Source organism: Odontesthes bonariensis, chromosome 21 (assembly GCF_027942865.1).
Source record: "Odontesthes bonariensis isolate fOdoBon6 chromosome 21, fOdoBon6.hap1, whole genome shotgun sequence".
NCBI classification, from domain to species: domain Eukaryota; kingdom Metazoa; phylum Chordata; class Actinopteri; order Atheriniformes; family Atherinopsidae; genus Odontesthes; species Odontesthes bonariensis.
In genome coordinates, this window is record NC_134526.1 from 12,864,075 (window position 1) to 12,881,924 (window position 17,850).

Here is a 17,850-nt window from a genome sequence, read left to right on the forward strand (position 1 = left end):
TCTGTAATCGTATATTTCTATACGTTTTTCATTGCTTGCACTGAAGATGATTAAGAAAGTTAGACTCATTATTGAAATCAGTGGATGACAGATAAACATGTTAATGAAACTACTTAAACATGTAAACATATTTTTTCTATACAAAATTCTTGATCTCTGAGCTTTTAACATGCCAAACAAAAGTGCTATAGATAACAGAAAAAAGTATTTTATGACAAAAAACAACAACTTATAAATACATAACCTTTTGTCTTAAGATAAAACAATCCTTGTAGATCTATTGTATATGGAACACATGTGAACTGCATACATACATCAGTGACATTTCAGTGCTTTCCCAAAGCCTGAAAAAAAGAACAGTAAAAGTAATAATAATAACTACAACAATGATAATAATACTAGAAATCCCAATATACTATATACATAAAATGAATATATGCTCATTTTAAAACTTTAATTTCAGCTCACAAACAATGACCTATAATAGATACCCTATAAGAGCTCATATTTATAAATACCAACAATTATAAAAGTGTTCTGTCATAAATTATTTTATAAACTGTCCTAAATGAGAATGAATGAACAAATGTAAAATGCAAAAGCTTCTTAGTCAAATAAAAGAAAAAAAATTAAAAGTAACATGTAACAATATCTTAAAAAGCAATTTTTTTATAAAATTAATTAGTTAATTTATACACACTTATCCTCCTTTGATCATTATGTTTGTGTATTAGAAAAAAAAGATCTTCAGCTAGAAATGTGCTTACAGGGCAATCTAATCTAATGTCAATGTCACAGGATTAGTGACAACATGACAAGAATACATGACCAAATTGAGCAGGGCACACCTACTGAGGAAACAGTCCTCCCTCTATAAAAGAGGCCGCTTAAGCCTCTGACAATAACTGAAGAGGCTTTCATCTCAGGTTAGTGAGTTTAACTTCAGTGTGTTAAAGTTATGAAACATTAATTTATTGTCAATGTGCATGATAGCATAACTGTTTAATTGTGTAATTCAATCATGCTTTTGTCAATGGTTAATTTGTAATCCTCAGGGAATTCTCCATAGAAATGTGACAAAGGACTTTTTATTTATTTTTTTAATGAAAATTTGAAATGAAATCTTTTTTAACCTTATGGTTGACAATTTATCAATAGGGTCGAAGAAACAGACCTGACTCTTGTTCATCATCTGCCGGAAGCAAAGCAGGTACACAGATTATTTTAGCGAACAGTAACAATTTCGAAAAAAAATTACACTTAATAGGTGTACCATCAGAATGTTAGTATTTCTTAAGAGAGACTCAAGATAAATGGAGCTTGTGTCCCATCTTATTTTTTAGCCACTTAAAGTGCCATCATGAGCACAGACGCAGAAATGGAGGTCTTTGGCCCTGCAGCCATTTACCTCCGGAAGCCAGAAAAGGAGAGGATTGAGGCCCAGACTGCTCCTTTTGATGCCAAATCAGCAGTCTTTGTGACTGATGCTGATGAGATGTATATCAAGGGTAAACTTGTCAAAAAAGAGGGTGGCAAAGCCACAGTGGATACAGTTACAGGAAAGGTAGGTGAATAGTTGTTTTAATGAAACTATGCAACATACTCAGAGAACAAGCATTAGTTTTATCAAACTATAGCACAATATTCTAACCCAGTCATATTTATTTTAAGTTTTGTGTTTTATTTTGATCTTTTTTCCGTTCAGACTGTCACCGTGAAAGAGGATGGCATTTGTCCCATGAACCCTCCAAAGTATGATAAAATTGAGGACATGGCCATGATGACCCACCTGAATGAGCCTGCTGTGCTGTATAACCTCAAAGAGCGTTTTGCATCATGGATGATCTACGTAAGCTTCAGTCTTATACTACACTGTGTTTGTATCTATCCTAAGCATTAGATCTGATATAATCTCTCTGTTTTCTACTGCAGACTTACTCTGGCCTGTTCTGTGTCGTCGTGAACCCCTACAAGTGGCTTCCAGTGTACGATGCTCAGGTTGTTGTAGCATACAGAGGCAAGAAGAGAATTGAGGCTCCACCCCACATCTTCTCCATCTCTGACAATGCCTATCAGTTCATGCTCACTGGTAAGATGAAGTTCTTCCAGAATTTAGGATGGGAATGAGACAAAGAATGTGAACGTCAGGTTTAACTTACAAGTGTTTATGTTTGTATTCTAGATCGTGAAAACCAGTCTATTCTAATTACGTAAGTGTAACACATCAAATTAAGAAGGAAAAAACGATGCTTGTAAAGTAAAGATTATACTACTAAATACTTCTAAACTTTATGATAATGAAGCAAAGCATTGAAAATGTATCTTTTGCAACCCAGTGGAGAATCCGGTGCAGGAAAGACTGTCAACACCAAGCGTGTCATCCAGTACTTTGCAACAATTGCTGTGGCTGGAGGTGGATCAAAGAAGGCAGAGACAACATCATCAGGAAAAATACAGGTAAAGATGACTGCCAAACATGTTCAGCACAACTGATTGTTGTTGTTTTTATGTTGCTTCATAGTGTCTCTTTGTAGGGTTCACTGGAGGATCAAATCATTGCAGCTAACCCTCTACTGGAGGCCTATGGTAATGCCAAGACTGTGAGGAATGACAACTCTTCACGTTTTGTAAGCAATCATGCAGCTGATCTTCACAACATTCTTCAAAACATTGCTACCCACACTCTATCTAACATTTTCTGATAAATCTTTAGGGCAAATTCATCAGAATCCACTTTGGCGCTTCAAGCAAGCTAGCCTCCGCTGATATTGAAACATGTAAGTTTTAATTGTATATCTGTTGTGGTAACCAATAGTGTACAAATTTAGTGTCTTGAATAATTTTATCATCCTTCCATCCAACAAATATTCATAGATCTGCTGGAGAAGTCCCGTGTCACCTTCCAGTTGTCTGCTGAGAGGAGCTACCATATCTTCTATCAATTGATGACAGGGCACAAGCCTGAGCTCCTGGGTATGTTAGATAATGAATTAATATTTGTCCACATTACAATATGCACCCTCTTATGCATTTCCTCTGCTATTTTTCAGAGGCTCTTCTGATCACCACCAACCCCTATGACTATCATATGATCAGTCAGGGTGAAATCACAGTAAAAAGTATCAATGATGTGGAGGAGTTCATTGCAACAGACGTAAGTTGATTGTAATGTAGAGTAAGTTGTCAGAATGTCAAAATAACAGATTTAATTGAATGATTTGCTTTGCAGACTGCTATTGACATCTTGGGCTTCACTGCTGAGGAGAAAATGGGCATCTACAAGCTGACTGGTGCTGTGGTACATCATGGTAACATGAAATTCAAGCAGAAGCAGCGTGAGGAGCAGGGGGAACCAGATGGCACTGAGGGTAATTAAACAGATTTTTTAAAATCTTACCATTATATCATGTCACATTGCATCATATTACATCAAGAGCTTTTCAGAAGGGAGATTGAAAACAGAATTACCATAGAGGCAGGTGTTTCTGCCTATCTCTAAAGTATACAGCAATAATGTAATGCCAAATACCAACTAGTGGGCATGGCATGAGCAGCAACATGCAGTAAGAGTCAAAGCTGCAATGTCAAATCATGACAAAGAAACACAGCTAAAAGTAAGGAGCCAACTGAAAGAAACAGACAGACATATTCAAAGTGGCACAGGGAACTCCCTGGAACTGCCAACTGACATTTTATAGAAAATACAACATACATTCAAAGACATGTATTTTGTTTCTAACTCTATACTTTTTATATAGATTTATTTGATCCTGAAACATTTATGCTTTTTCAATCAGAGGCTGATAAAATTGCTTACCTCATGGGACTGAACTCAGCTGATATGCTGAAAGCTCTGTGCTACCCGAGAGTCAAGGTCGGAAATGAGATGGTCACCAAAGGTCAGACCGTCCCACAGGTAATTGAATGAAAAACACTTTGTTAAAAATATTCATCTTTTAAAAAATTGATCAGGAAGAGGGGGGTAGTGCTAAAATCTCTTCTTCTAGGTCAACAATGCTGTCAGTGCCCTGTGCAAGTCTGTCTATGAGAAAATGTTCTTGTGGATGGTCATCCGTATCAATGAGATGCTGGACACAAAGCAGCCAAGACAGTTCTTTATTGGAGTGTTGGATATTGCTGGATTTGAGATCTTTGACGTGAGTTGGAACAACATCTTAAATAGTAATGAAGATCAACACGATTTGTCCAGGAAATTAAATCCCTTTGTGTGATCACAGTACAACAGCTTGGAGCAGCTCTGCATCAACTTCACCAATGAGAAACTGCAACAGTTCTTTAACCACCACATGTTCGTCCTGGAGCAAGAGGAGTACAAGAAGGAAGGCATTGACTGGGAGTTCATTGACTTCGGTATGGACTTGGCTGCCTGCATTGAGCTAATTGAGAAGGTGAGTCACTGTTAATGTGGAAAAGAAATCAGGACTTTTGTGCAAATGTTGATGTAAATATGTATCAATAAACTGTTACATTTGATTTCTAATTTGAAATATCAATTCTTCTCAGCCAATGGGAATCTTCTCCATCCTTGAAGAGGAGTGCATGTTCCCCAAAGCTACAGACGTTTCTTTTAAGAACAAGCTGTACGATCAGCATCTTGGCAAGACCAAGGCCTTTGAGAAGCCAAAACCTGCAAAGGGCAAGGCTGAGGCTCACTTCTCCCTGGTTCACTATGCTGGTACTGTGGACTACAATATCACTGGCTGGCTGGACAAGAACAAGGACCCGCTGAACGACTCAGTTGTTCAGCTCTACCAGAAGTCTGGCAACAAACTGCTGTGCTACCTGTATGCATCCCATTCTTCAGCTGATGGTAGGGGTCTAATAACATGATTCCTGAATGACATTAAAAGTGTTTACCTTTTGGAAAAAGGCCTGTAAAATCCTTAAAGAGTTTGAAGACATTTCACAATATTTAAAAAAAAAGCAGATGTTAGAAGGCAAGCACTCCACTATTCCAGTCCTGATAATAAAATCTTATATTTCGGAAAACAGACGCTGCTGGTGGAGCCAAAAAAGGTGGAAAGAAGAAGGGTGGTTCCTTCCAGACTGTATCTGCACTTTTCAGGGTATCTATACTGTCAACTAAAGTCAAGAATCAAACCAGCAAGTAACATTTTTGAAAATGACCTGTTAAAAACTGTAAATATTTCATTTACTAGGAGAACTTGGGCAAGCTGATGACCAACTTAAGGAGTACTCATCCTCATTTTGTCCGTTGCCTGATTCCCAATGAATCAAAGACCCCAGGTCTAGTATAGTCTTTTGTCTCGTTGTTTTTGTGTGATGAATGGCTATTTTTTTTTTTACAATTAAAAGTCATCAATGAAAACCTGCAGAAAAGTTTCAAAATTATTTATTTTGTACTATGTGCAGGTCTTATGCAGAACTTCTTAGTGATCCATCAGCTGAGATGTAACGGTGTGCTGGAAGGCATCAGAATCTGCAGAAAGGGCTTCCCCAGCAGGATCCTCTACGGTGACTTCAAGCAGAGGTAGCTGAAGTTTTTTAGATACGAAAGCCATGTTTCAGTTTGTACAGTTTAGAGAAGAATGGAATGGCCACAGTGTTAATATGAAACATTAAAATCTATCTTGCAGATACAAAGTGTTGAATGCCAGCGTCATCCCTGAGGGACAGTTTATTGACAACAAGAAAGCTGCTGAGAAGCTTCTGGGCTCCATTGATGTGGACCATACTCAGTACAAGTTTGGACACACAAAGGTACGATTCAGTAGGATAATATGAAACTCTGGGCACAAGTACATTGTGCAGTCATCTTTATTGATGGGTGCTTGTTTTTACTTGACAAAATAGGTGTTCTTCAAAGCTGGTCTGCTGGGTACCCTTGAGGAGATGAGAGATGAGAAACTGGCTGAGCTGGTGACAATGACTCAGGCTCTCTGTAGAGGTTACCTTATGAGGAAGGAGTTTGTCAAGATGATGGAGAGGAGGTATGACTCTCATACAGTAGCTTATACATTAAGTTAAAATCTGATGTTAAAGAATAAACATTTTTAAACTAATTTGTGTTACTTTTATAGAGATGCTATCTTCACCGTCCAATACAATGTCCGTTCATTCATGAATGTGAAAAACTGGCCATGGATGCATCTGTACTTCAAGATCAAGCCTCTTCTGAAGAGTGCTGAAACTGAAAAGGAGCTGAGCCAGATGAAAGAAAACTATGGGAAGATGCAAAGTGATCTGACAACTGCTCTGGCCAAAAAGAAGGAACTTGAGGAGAAGATGGTTTCGCTGCTTCAGGAGAAGAATGACCTGCAACTCCAAGTGGCATCTGTAAGTAACATAAAGTTATACAGATTATCAGCCAGTTTTCAATATATTCTATTATTCTGATTATTTCAAACATTTTCCTGATTATAAACTATCAACTTGCTACAATTATTGTACAAACTATAGGAGGGTGAAAACCTCTCAGATGCTGAAGAACGATGTGAGGGGCTCATTAAGAGTAAAATCCAGCTCGAGGCCAAACTCAAAGAGACAACTGAGAGACTGGAGGATGAAGAGGAAATCAATGCTGAGCTGACTGCCAAGAAGAGGAAGCTGGAGGATGAATGCTCTGAGCTGAAGAAAGACATTGATGACTTGGAGCTCACCTTGGCTAAAGTGGAGAAGGAGAAACATGCCACAGAAAACAAGGTTCAGTTCATTTTCACCCCTGACTCAAAGCATTTCACAAAAATATGAATCAATTACAAATCTTTATAAACTATACATTCTATATTGAATACATTTTCAAAAAACTGTATTTGTTTTTTCCACCTTCAGGTGAAAAACCTGACAGAGGAGATGGCATCTCAAGATGAGTCCATTGCCAAGTTAACCAAGGAGAAGAAAGCCCTCCAAGAGGCCCATCAACAAACCCTGGATGATCTCCAGGCAGAGGAAGACAAAGTCAACACTCTGACCAAGGCCAAGACAAAGCTGGAACAGCAAGTTGATGATGTAAGAAAATAATTGTTTTGACTTTGATTTAACAATTAATCTTGGAATTGAAGCTTACAATGAAGAATTACTTGTCATTTTATAGCTTGAGGGCTCATTGGAGCAAGAGAAGAAGCTCCGTATGGACCTTGAGAGAGCCAAGAGGAAGCTTGAGGGAGATCTGAAACTGGCCCAGGAATCCATAATGGATCTGGAGAATGACAAGCAGCAATCTGATGAGAAAATCAAGAAGTAAGTGGCACAATTTAGTCAGTAAATATGTTCCTCTGTTCACCATATAATAACGAACTAACATTCATTTTTACTTTCCACAATAAGGAAGGACTTTGAAATCAGCCAACTTCTCAGCAAGATTGAGGATGAACAGTCTCTTGGTGCTCAGCTTCAGAAGAAGATCAAGGAACTTCAGGTAAAATGTTTTATAAAAGTCATAAAATCAGTAAATTGAAAACAACATGGATGACTCATTATATGTCCTTTATGCTACTATCACCAAATCCAGGCTCGTATTGAGGAGCTGGAAGAGGAGATTGAGGCAGAGAGGGCTGCTCGGGCTAAAGTAGAGAAGCAGAGAGCTGACCTCTCCAGGGAGCTTGAGGAGATCAGTGAGAGGCTTGAGGAAGCTGGTGGAGCAACAGCTGCTCAGATTGAGATGAACAAGAAGCGTGAGGCTGAGTTCCAGAAGCTGCGTCGGGACCTTGAAGAATCTACTCTGCAGCATGAAGCTACTTCAGCAGCTCTACGCAAGAAGCAGGCTGACACTGTTGCAGAGCTGGGAGAGCAGATCGACAACCTCCAGCGAGTCAAACAGAAGCTGGAGAAGGAAAAGAGCGAGTACAAGATGGAGATTGATGACCTCTCCAGCAATATGGAGTCTTTTGCCAAAGCAAAAGTAAGTTAAATGTTTCAGAAAGAAAAACATACAAGACAACTAATCAAATTATAAGAGTGAATACAAAATAATTTCTATTGTTACTGGATATAAGTCATACAATTATATGCCAATTGCAGGCCAATCTCGAGAAAATGTGTCGAACTCTTGAAGACCAGTTAAATGAAATCAAGTCCAAAAATGATGAGAATGTTCGTCAGCTGAATGACTTGAGTGCACAGAGGGCAAGACTGCAAACAGAGAATGGTTTGTATCTGAAAAATGTGAAATGTGCATATCATTATTCATTTGTGTTTAAGAACAAGTATGATCCATTTCAACATTTCAATAAGTTGGCTGATTTGTTTGTTCTGCACATAGTGAAGTGCACAGGTAAAATGATCAACCTAATAATTGTTTAAAATATGTAAATAATATCACAGATGTCACACTTTACATTTTGAAATGCTATGTAGCCAACTGTTGCTTCATATATGTTTAAAGAAAGTTAATATCATCATCTCTTACCTCATTTCAAAGAAGCCAATAAAATAATTTTCATTCTCAATATTTCAGGCGAGTTTTCTCGTCAGCTTGAGGAGAAGGAGGCTCTTATTTCCCAGCTGACCAGAGGCAAACAGGCTTACACTCAGCAAATTGAGGAGCTTAAGAGACATGTCGAGGAGGAAGTAAAGGTACTAAATGTCATTTTTGCATTTTCTACTTTATAATCATGGATGTGCTTATCTCGAATATAGGATTTGCCAAAGTATAAGGTTTTCGTAATTTGTATTTCAATCAAATTGCTGGTATATCTTAGGCCCATGAGGTAGGTGAATGGGGATGAAAAGTAAAAGAATTAATGAAATTACAGACTGAATGGAAAATTGCCAGAGTGCCAAATAGTTATAATATACCAATTTGTATATGTCAGATAGCACTGGTCCAAACTCTGAATAAAATAAGAGCTCAACATTTAATTTTTCTTCCTAGCTGCATTTAATTTAAATGACATTTCCAGATTTCCCAGCCCACTAGTAGACTATACAGTATATATAAAAAGAGGTTGTATTTGTTGTATATTTTTTAGGGCTGGGCAACGATTAAAATTTTTAATCTAATTAATCACATGATTTTCCTGATTAATCACGATTAATCGCATTTGTACGCAAAAAAAAAAGAATTAAAAAGTAGTGTATAGCTTTTAGCATTTAGTTTTATTTTAAATGTGCTGCCATATGAATGAAAGTGCCATAATATTTGTTGTGCAAACACACTTTAACATCAGTATTTTTGTTGTAGTTTTTAATGTAGAAGCCTCGCTCCACTGTCTGTTTTGTTGAATGACTTGCTGCTATCAGTTGTGTGTTTTGCCTGTAAGTGATATTTTAGACTGGAACTACTACGGTGATAAAATCATTCAACTTGGCAGTGTTTACAGATGACTTTGGTTCTGTCGACTCCGCCGTCTGGAAGAACTTTAAAATGAAAATGGCCGAGTAAAAGTTCTGTACCCTTCTCCATGTTTGGTGGATCTGCCAATTACTTTCTTTTTCGGTTCCGCAGCAGACAGCAACAGACTTTTACAAAATAAAAGCCTGTGAGCAACAGACTTTTACAATAATAAAATAAATAATATAACTGGGGCAGTCCGTGTCATAGTGGGTTGAGTAGGCGCCCCATGTACAAGAGGCTATAGTCCTCGCTGCAGCTGGCCCTGGTTCGAGTCCAGTATCGGATGGCCCTGTGCTGCGTTTCATTCCCCCTCTCTCTGCCCCCTGCTTCCTGTGTCTCTGAACTTTCCTATCCATTAAAGGCACAAAAGCCCCAAAAATCATAAAAAAAATTAAAAAAAATAAAAAAAACTGAGTTAATGCGCGATAAAATATTTATTGGCGTTAAATAATTAACGAGTTAACGCAATAATAACGAGTTAACTCGCCCAGCCCTAATATTTTATAAAGAATATAAAGAATCAGTCAATTGATACTTCTTTTCATAAATTTTTAGGCAAAGAACGCTCTTGCCCATGCTGTTCAGTCAGCCCGCCATGACTGTGATCTGCTCAGAGAGCAGTTTGAGGAGGAGCAGGAAGCAAAGGCTGAGCTGCAGAGAGGAATGTCCAAGGCCAACAGTGAGGTTGCTCAGTGGAGAAGCAAATATGAGACGGATGCTATCCAGCGCACTGAGGAGCTGGAGGAGGCAAAGTAAGTCACAACAGTTTTTACATTTGAATTACTATTCATTTCTCCAGTTTGCTTTAAAAAAAGATTCGATTTAACAATTTCAATATTTCTGCACAACAGGAAGAAGCTTGCCCAGCGCCTTCAGGATGCTGAGGAATCCATTGAGGCTGTGAACTCCAAGTGTGCTTCTTTGGAGAAGACCAAGCAGAGGCTGCAGGGTGAGGTGGAGGACCTTATGACGGATGTAGAGAGGGCTAATGCTTTGGCTGCCAACCTTGACAAGAAGCAGAGGAACTTTGACAAGGTAAAAGAATACAGTGGAAAAAATAAGGCTAAACACGAGACTTGACCAATTCTACATAAGATGTTCTCATTATACATTTCTAGGTCTTGGCAGAGTGGAAACAGAAGTATGAGGAGAGTCAGGCAGAGCTGGAAGGAGCCCAAAAGGAGGCTCGCTCTCTCAGCACTGAGCTGTTCAAGATGAAGAACTCCTATGAGGAGTGTCTGGATCAGCTGGAGACCATGAAGAGAGAGAACAAGAACCTGCAGCGTATGTTAACTATCTAAATTCAAGACAATAATGAATAGTCAGTTGTGGCTCGTAAAACTTTGCTCATGTTTCTTGTCTTAACTCTGCAGAGGAGATTTCTGATCTAACTGAACAGATTGGTGAGACTGGAAAGAGCATCCATGAGCTGGAAAAATCCAAGAAGACTGTAGAAGGGGAAAAAGTTGAACTTCAAACAGCCCTGGAGGAAGCAGAGGTATCATATTTTTTTTTATTGCTGCTGCAACAGTTGATTAGAGTATTATAACACTAGTTCAGATGTGTTTTGCTGTCATGACAGTAATTTATGCTCTTACTTGGCTTTTCTTGCAGGGTACTCTAGAACATGAAGAGGCCAAGATTCTCCGTGTTCAGTTGGAGCTCAACCAGGTCAAAGGTGAGGTTGACAGGAAGCTGGCAGAGAAGGATGAAGAAATGGAGCAGATCAAGAGAAACAGCCAGAGGGTGATGGACTCCATGCAGAGCACTCTTGATTCCGAGGTCAGGAGCAGGAATGATGCCTTGAGAGTCAAGAAGAAGATGGAGGGAGATCTGAATGAGATGGAAATTCAGCTGAGCCATGCAAACAGGCAGGCTGCTGAAGCCCAGAAACAACTGAGGAATGTCCAGGGACAGCTCAAGGTAAGTTTGGTATTAGTGCAGAAATCAAACAAAATAATTTGGGAGAAAGGATAGTAAAGACTAACTCCTATTTTCATTCTTAGGATGCCCAACTGCACCTTGATGATGCCGTCAGAGGACAGGAAGACATGAAGGAGCAAGTTGCTATGGTGGAGCGCAGAAATGGTCTGATGACGGCTGAGATTGAGGAGCTGAGAGCTGCTCTGGAACAGACAGAGAGAGGACGCAAAGTGGCTGAACAGGAGTTGGTTGATGCTAGTGAGCGTGTTGGACTGCTTCACTCTCAGGTTGGTTTTTACATATTCAGAAGAATTTGTTTTTAGAAATACATTAACTGTACAGAATTTAATTCATGTCTATATTATTGCATTTCTTAAACATTCAGAACACCAGCCTTCTGAACACCAAGAAGAAGCTGGAGACTGACTTCGTCCAGGTTCAGGGTGAGGTGGATGATGCTGTTCAAGAAGCAAGAAATGCAGAGGAGAAAGCCAAAAAGGCTATCACTGATGTGAGCCTGCTGTTCTATTTAAACTGTTATTTCACAAAATACTTATTTATGTTTGACAAGACAAAAAATAATATCTTGAAACTACCCATCATTTTAGGCCGCCATGATGGCTGAGGAGCTGAAGAAGGAGCAGGACACCAGCGCTCACCTGGAGAGGATGAAGAAGAACCTGGAGGTCACAGTCAAGGACCTGCAGCATCGTCTGGATGAGGCTGAGAACCTCGCCATGAAGGGTGGCAAGAAGCAGCTCCAGAAACTGGAGTCCAGGGTAGGAACTTTATATACTGTGAATGCTCATAACATATGAATTTGAGGATGCAGTCTTAAAAATACTAAAATCAATCATTGAAACAGGTACGTGAGCTTGAGACTGAAGTCGAGGGTGAGCAGAGACGTGGAGCTGATGCAATTAAAGGAGTCCGCAAATATGAGAGGAGAGTGAAGGAGCTGACCTATCAGGTATAAAAATGTTATATATCTAATAATTAACTGAATTAATCCTTGATTCTGCTTTAAGCAATTTATAAACAACAATATTTTCTCTATGTAGACTGAGGAAGACAAGAAGAATGTCACCAGACTTCAGGATCTGGTGGACAAACTGCAGCTTAAAGTCAAGGCTTACAAGAGACAGGCTGAGGAGGCTGTAAGTGAAATATTTATGACTGGTGGTTTTGGTTCTGAACAAATAACACCAGCGATAACTATTGTAACTAACCTTTAAAATCACATTCCCTTCCCAGGAGGAGCAGGCAAACACTCACATGTCCAGGCACAGAAAGGTTCAGCATGAGCTGGAAGAAGCTCAGGAGCGAGCTGACATCGCTGAGTCTCAGGTCAACAAGCTCAGAGCCAAGAGTCGAGATGCTGGAAAGGTAACGTTTTACTCCCTTTATCAGTATGAACCATATACATCAACTTTGTATGCTTTATGGATTATAATGTTAAAAGTACTCAAATATATTCAGCCAATCTCCAGGATACTGTACTGTTCCATAATCTTTGGTAATTTTCTAACAGTGAATCAAGCATTGGCATTATATTATTAAAATTCTACTTTACTTTTTATAGAATTCATTATGCAATGAAAGTTATTGTATTCTAACGCAAAAGATAATTCCTGCTCTCACTATCTTTCTTCTTTTTAGGGAAATGACTCAGCTGAATAACAAACAACATCCAATTGAGGCATTGAAGAGTTCATACAATATGAACCCGGAAAATCTACTTCTCTAAATCTTCAATAAACATCTGAAAATTCCTGGTGTTACGTTTTCTTTTGGCTCCATGTAATCTGAAAAGTTAATTTTTTTTTTTATAAATCAGTTAGTCGGGATAACAATGACATGAAACAGTATGAGCATTAACACGACAGACCAAATGAATTACCGCTCATGTTATTATAACTTTTGCTGTGATCAGATGTTACTCCATTTTCAAGCTGTGGCCCAGGGGGAGCAAGATTCTACATTTAACTAAAAGTCAAACCAAATGAGATCAGAAAAATGTGTTTTTAAAATTTATTGTGGCTTCCTCAGTGTGTTTTTGTCATACATTAACAGTTTGCCAGACCTGTGGTTTTAATTCCAAAAAAACAGTTGCATATGCTACATTCATATTTGACAAAGAAAAGCAATTCATTCTCACCAACAAAACATCAACGACCACTACATACTGTAAATAAATCATTTACCTACCAAAATCTAGCATGAAACTACTACTTAACTCTAGGCAGGAGCTTCTAAATGTGTGTAGGCAGTACAAAACAAAAACACTTTAAGTGACTAATTATTTTACAAGCCAATACTGACATTTAATTTTTTTTTCAAATATTTCCCACAGCAGATTAAATACAATGTAACAATTATTTATTATCACCATTCCTCTTTTCCTTCTTTCCAACCCCTTTTCCTTTTCCTTGCTCTGCCTTTTCCTTTCCAGGATCCCCTTTGCATTTTTCTTGACCCATTCCTTTTTGCAGTTGGGCTGTGTGTATCTTCTCAATCAGAGAGAAGCAGTCTTCATCTGGACTAATAGGGCTGGTCACAACTTTCCCCTGTGCATTTGGGCATGGAGTTATAGGATGCGCTTTATTAGTTGTACCACTGTAGGGAGATGATGGCCGTGAACGGGGTTTCCTGGGACTTGCATGGCTTGAGAAGAAGTGCCTGGATTTAGCTTCTTTTTTTGGAACAAGATTCCAATCTAGGAATAAGGGTCCGCCAAATACGGGACTCAGAGGTATTACAATATTTTCTCCTGGAGCACCAAGAGTTAGAAAGACTTCTGGAATCTGATAATCCTGCTCCGGTCCCTTTAACAGACACACACACACAAAAAAAGTGTTAAAGGGACTTTTTGTTAAGAATATCTTTGGAAAAGATCAAAATCTCAGTATGCTTTCAAAGCGCTTACTGGCTGTGGTGTGATGCTCATGGACACCTTCACTGTCAACTGCAAAAAGGAAACATGTTATTCTTCGATTTCCTTTTTCCTGTGACAGCAATTTTCAATCATACCAGGAAAAGGCAATATGCCCATTTTATAAGGGAACTCATGTGAGCACCCATTCCACTAATTGAAGCCATCACAGAAGACGTTAATCCTCATCAAGCTTGACTTACATATGCAAAATCTCTTTACTTTGGTGCATTTTTGCAGATGATACAATACTTAAGATCAGTACACTGATATTATTTATATGGTTTTAAAAAAGTTTTTGTCATCGCACTCTTCTGATGAAATCAAAACAAAGTTTTGCTTACCTTTGCTGGGGAATTTCGATCTTTCTGAAATTCTGTTTCTGGGGTAAATGAGGCAGATTTGGGTAGGGCCAAGTCAGAGTCTGCATAAGCTATTTGCGGTTGAGAGCAACTCCTGGAGTAGTACCTCCTAGATGTGGCTGGCGTACCTTCATCCACTATGATATGTGGTGGAGAAGCCTTGGAAAGTAAAAATCAAACAATGGGTTGTTGAGCTGTGAAGGATTTTTCTATTTGAGTGGCAGTGTATTAATCATAATAATTAAAGGAATGAAGCTTAATTATATTTCAGTATCATGATGATTTTAAGTCAAGTGATAAACACTCAATATAAAAAACATGTATCGTATAATTATTGTCTTTTTTAAAGGGACAAAGTATATTTGGGCCACCAATAATAGTTCACAATAAATGTGCAACTTACTGGAATGTAAGTGTTTGTATTTCTACGGTTTTCCATTTCTTCGGATTTTCTACTTATGCCTGGTAGATAGGGAAGTGCCATATGTTGATCATCTGGTGGCTGTGCCTTTGTAGAGGTGGCAACCTTGACAAATGAATCCGCTTTTGCACCTGTTGAAGAGACAGGAGAGTCAATAGTTATTTTTAACACCCAAGACACAATAAACACATGTTTGACCTTTTGTACTCTGTGTGCTTGTTTGACCTATGGGTACAATATTTAAAGCCTTTCCATGGGGTATTGGTCTGGCAGGGGTACTTTGGCTGGGCTGTAAAGAGCAGCGTTGCTCTTCCATACGTCCACTTTGTGCACGTCTCATCATTGTAACGAACTGGTCCTGCTCAGTCAGAGACACATCCTTAGTGAGTTAAAGAAATAAAAGAAATCGCCACTGTCACTTAAAATCATCGTGACATAATAAAACATTCACATTAAAATAGAGAATAAGTCTATCTTGTCATTGCTGACAGGATTTTAACGGCTTAAAAAAGTATTATGGGGTAGGATAAGTATGGGTAAAACCGGCAGCAGTGTAATGGGCAGAATTACAGCTGACCTGACAAGGTTGGTCAGTTTTGAAGAAGGAGGCTGATCTCTGGGGAGGTTTACCAGATGTGTCTGACATTAGGTATTTGCGCTCAGCAGAAGGCGTACTCAGATTCTGGAGGATTTGGGGTGCAGAACATCTCTGTTCATCCATCCTTGAGCCCTGTGGGAGGAAAATAGATTGTTGTGATGCTTGTTAGATAGACTGATTGATAATTGTGGGGAAAAAGAGAGGAAAAAATAAAAAGGCAACAATATTTCAAAATGGTGAAATGAACAGAACATGCTACATATGGGGCCAACCTGGACTCTTGAAACCATGTAACACAAGCGGCTTGCATCCTTTTCTGCAGGAGTTAAGGTGGACGTGCCACCTCCATTCTGTATTCCTGGTAATGAAGGAAGAGACATTCGTTGGTCATCAAGCCGTTGGCCCTGAAAGTTTGCCAGCAAGCTAAAGAGCTTTTCAGAATCTGGGCAAAAGATTGTGAAAAAAAATAGGAATTTAAGCTTTCTGATCAAATGTGTGATGTGTCAAATGTCAGATCGATAAAGTTAATGCAACAAAAGCAAAAAAAACATTCAAAGAGTCAAACATAATCCTAACCTTGGGGTTGTGGATTCTGACTGAGCTGGTGTTTGGGTGTGGTTTGGGAACCAACATTTAACACACAACGCTGTTCGTCCATTCGACTATGGGAATGACTCAGTAATGTCATGAAACCATCAAGTTCAGCTGGAGTTAAAGCCTAGTTAAGAAAAAAGTGTCATAGATTCAGAAGCAAATCAATGATTAGAAACATGTATGACATGCAAACACAGATGGGAGGAGCGCATGTTGTCAATTCTAATGACTTCCTGGGGTTGAAATTTCTGCTTTATCACAAACCTGTTTTTGAGATTTTTGATCTTTACTCGTCGGCCATCCTATATCTGAGCTTGGGCTGAAGGAGGCTGAGCGTGCAGGGCCGGAACCAGGAGCGGACTTGTCAGTCATTGCTGAACATTGCGTCTCTGGGGTTCGAATTTGAGAAAGGGAACACCTTTGGTCGTCCATTCTGGAACCCTGAAAATGCATTACATGACATAACAGAACCAGAACTAAATGTTGAGAGTTTTAGCTATAGATAGTCACTTGGTGTGAATTTTTCAAATAATGTAACACAAATTTGAAAATGTATAAAAAACTAATTCTATGTAAACTTTCTTCACATGGCATTTCAATAAATATAGCTCATAATACTCACATTCTGGATGCATATATCATGTTTTTTTTCATGTATTTATTTTTCATGCCTTTTAATGGCAATGAAAATGTTTTCTTCTGTAAAATCAAAGTGCACCCACCTGGACTTTAGATACCATGTAACACATGTAGCTTGAGTCTCCAGCAGAAATGCTTTTTTTCTCATTCTGCTGTCCTGGTAATGCTGGAAGAGATACTTGTTGGCCATCAAAACGCTGACTCTGAGTTTTGGCCAAAAGGTTGAAGAACATTTCAGGATCTGAAGCAAAAAGTAATAATCAAAATGCTGCTTGACTTGAACCTGGATCTACCAGAAAGAAATGCTAAAGCAAAAAAGTATATCAATAACATTCATAACCATTGGTAGTCAATTTACTTGCAGCTGGGTTATCGTCTGTGTGTTTGGGTGAGCAGGGAGCACTTCTACTAGGATCTAAGATGCAGCTCTGGTCGTCTATACGTCCACGCTGGCCATGGGAGATCATATTCATGAACCGTTGTTGTTCCTCAGGTGATTCCGCCTTTAATGGGGAAATATTGTGATAAAGATTTAACCAAGATGAGATTAAAAACATTTCACTACCTATAATTAACCAAGTACTGGCAACGACTGGAAATGTATAGTCAACAGTGACACAATGGACAGAACAGACCTTTAAAGAATTAGCGCGGTTCCGCTGTAAGGGAACCTGCAGCAGATTTACTGGCATCAACTGCTGCTGCTTCCTGTCCCCCTCTGGAGTACTTTGGGTCACAGAGATCTGAGGAGCCAAACCCTGAGGCAAACAAGACGCATTTTGAATAGACTTCATTCATTCATTCATCCTGCTAGTAACTAGTAATTATGCTCAGGATGCTCAAGTCCCAGAGCCAAAGATGAGGATCAATGTAAAACATCAATCTAACATCTAAACAAAATCAAGTTGAAAAAGTTTTTAACTTGATAACTAGATAAACCCAATGAAGTGGTTATTAGCAGCACATAGAGAAGCATAAATACATAAAACTATTTAAAGGAGTAAGACACAATTCTGAGCAAAGTGCCAAAAGAAAAAACACAAATACAAACGGAACTTAGTAAAA

At 38.8% G+C, this 17,850-nt stretch overlaps 2 protein-coding genes and 1 long non-coding RNA gene across 4 annotated transcripts; 1 reads left to right on the plus strand and 2 right to left on the minus strand.

Moving 5' to 3' along the window:
* The first annotated feature begins 911 nt into the window (after positions 1-911).
* Positions 912-13,001, plus strand: LOC142371606 (myosin heavy chain, fast skeletal muscle-like). Its single transcript, XM_075454308.1, has 41 exons — positions 912-926; positions 1,159-1,210; positions 1,344-1,564; positions 1,706-1,849; positions 1,933-2,089; positions 2,183-2,210; positions 2,337-2,457; positions 2,535-2,627; positions 2,714-2,777; positions 2,875-2,973; positions 3,051-3,154; positions 3,230-3,368; positions 3,798-3,916; positions 4,008-4,157; positions 4,239-4,409; positions 4,525-4,831; positions 5,014-5,087; positions 5,181-5,268; positions 5,395-5,512; positions 5,619-5,742; positions 5,836-5,972; positions 6,063-6,318; positions 6,442-6,684; positions 6,814-6,990; positions 7,076-7,221; positions 7,309-7,399; positions 7,493-7,882; positions 8,002-8,128; positions 8,438-8,556; positions 9,872-10,068; positions 10,168-10,351; positions 10,435-10,600; positions 10,690-10,814; positions 10,931-11,239; positions 11,323-11,526; positions 11,625-11,750; positions 11,848-12,018; positions 12,105-12,209; positions 12,301-12,396; positions 12,494-12,625; positions 12,899-13,001. The coding sequence occupies exons 3-41, from the start codon at positions 1,361-1,363 to the stop codon at positions 12,917-12,919; spliced, it is 5,826 nt and encodes a 1,941-aa protein (XP_075310423.1). The 5' UTR covers positions 912-926; positions 1,159-1,210; positions 1,344-1,360; the 3' UTR covers positions 12,920-13,001.
* A 281-nt stretch (positions 13,002-13,282) lies between these two features.
* Positions 13,283-16,579, minus strand: LOC142371409 (uncharacterized). 2 transcript variants are annotated; one of them, XM_075454070.1, is made up of 9 exons: positions 16,411-16,579; positions 16,129-16,270; positions 15,825-15,910; positions 15,532-15,684; positions 15,180-15,333; positions 14,937-15,085; positions 14,516-14,692; positions 14,166-14,204; positions 13,283-14,064 (listed from the first exon to the last, which is right to left on the minus strand). In XM_075454070.1, the coding sequence occupies exons 1-9, from the start codon at positions 16,576-16,578 to the stop codon at positions 13,615-13,617; spliced, it is 1,518 nt and encodes a 505-aa protein (XP_075310185.1). In that variant the 5' UTR covers position 16,579; the 3' UTR covers positions 13,283-13,614. The 2 variants fall into 2 exon arrangements, with proteins under 2 accessions (XP_075310185.1, XP_075310184.1); XM_075454069.1 differs by having other exon boundaries at positions 15,825-15,994.
* Positions 16,580-16,911: 332 nt separating this feature from the next.
* Positions 16,912-17,540, minus strand: LOC142370970 (uncharacterized). The gene is made up of 3 exons (XR_012767937.1): positions 17,421-17,540; positions 17,144-17,288; positions 16,912-17,026 (listed from the first exon to the last, which is right to left on the minus strand). It is a non-coding gene; the product is annotated as an uncharacterized LOC142370970 (long non-coding RNA).
* Positions 17,541-17,850: the final 310 nt, after the last annotated feature.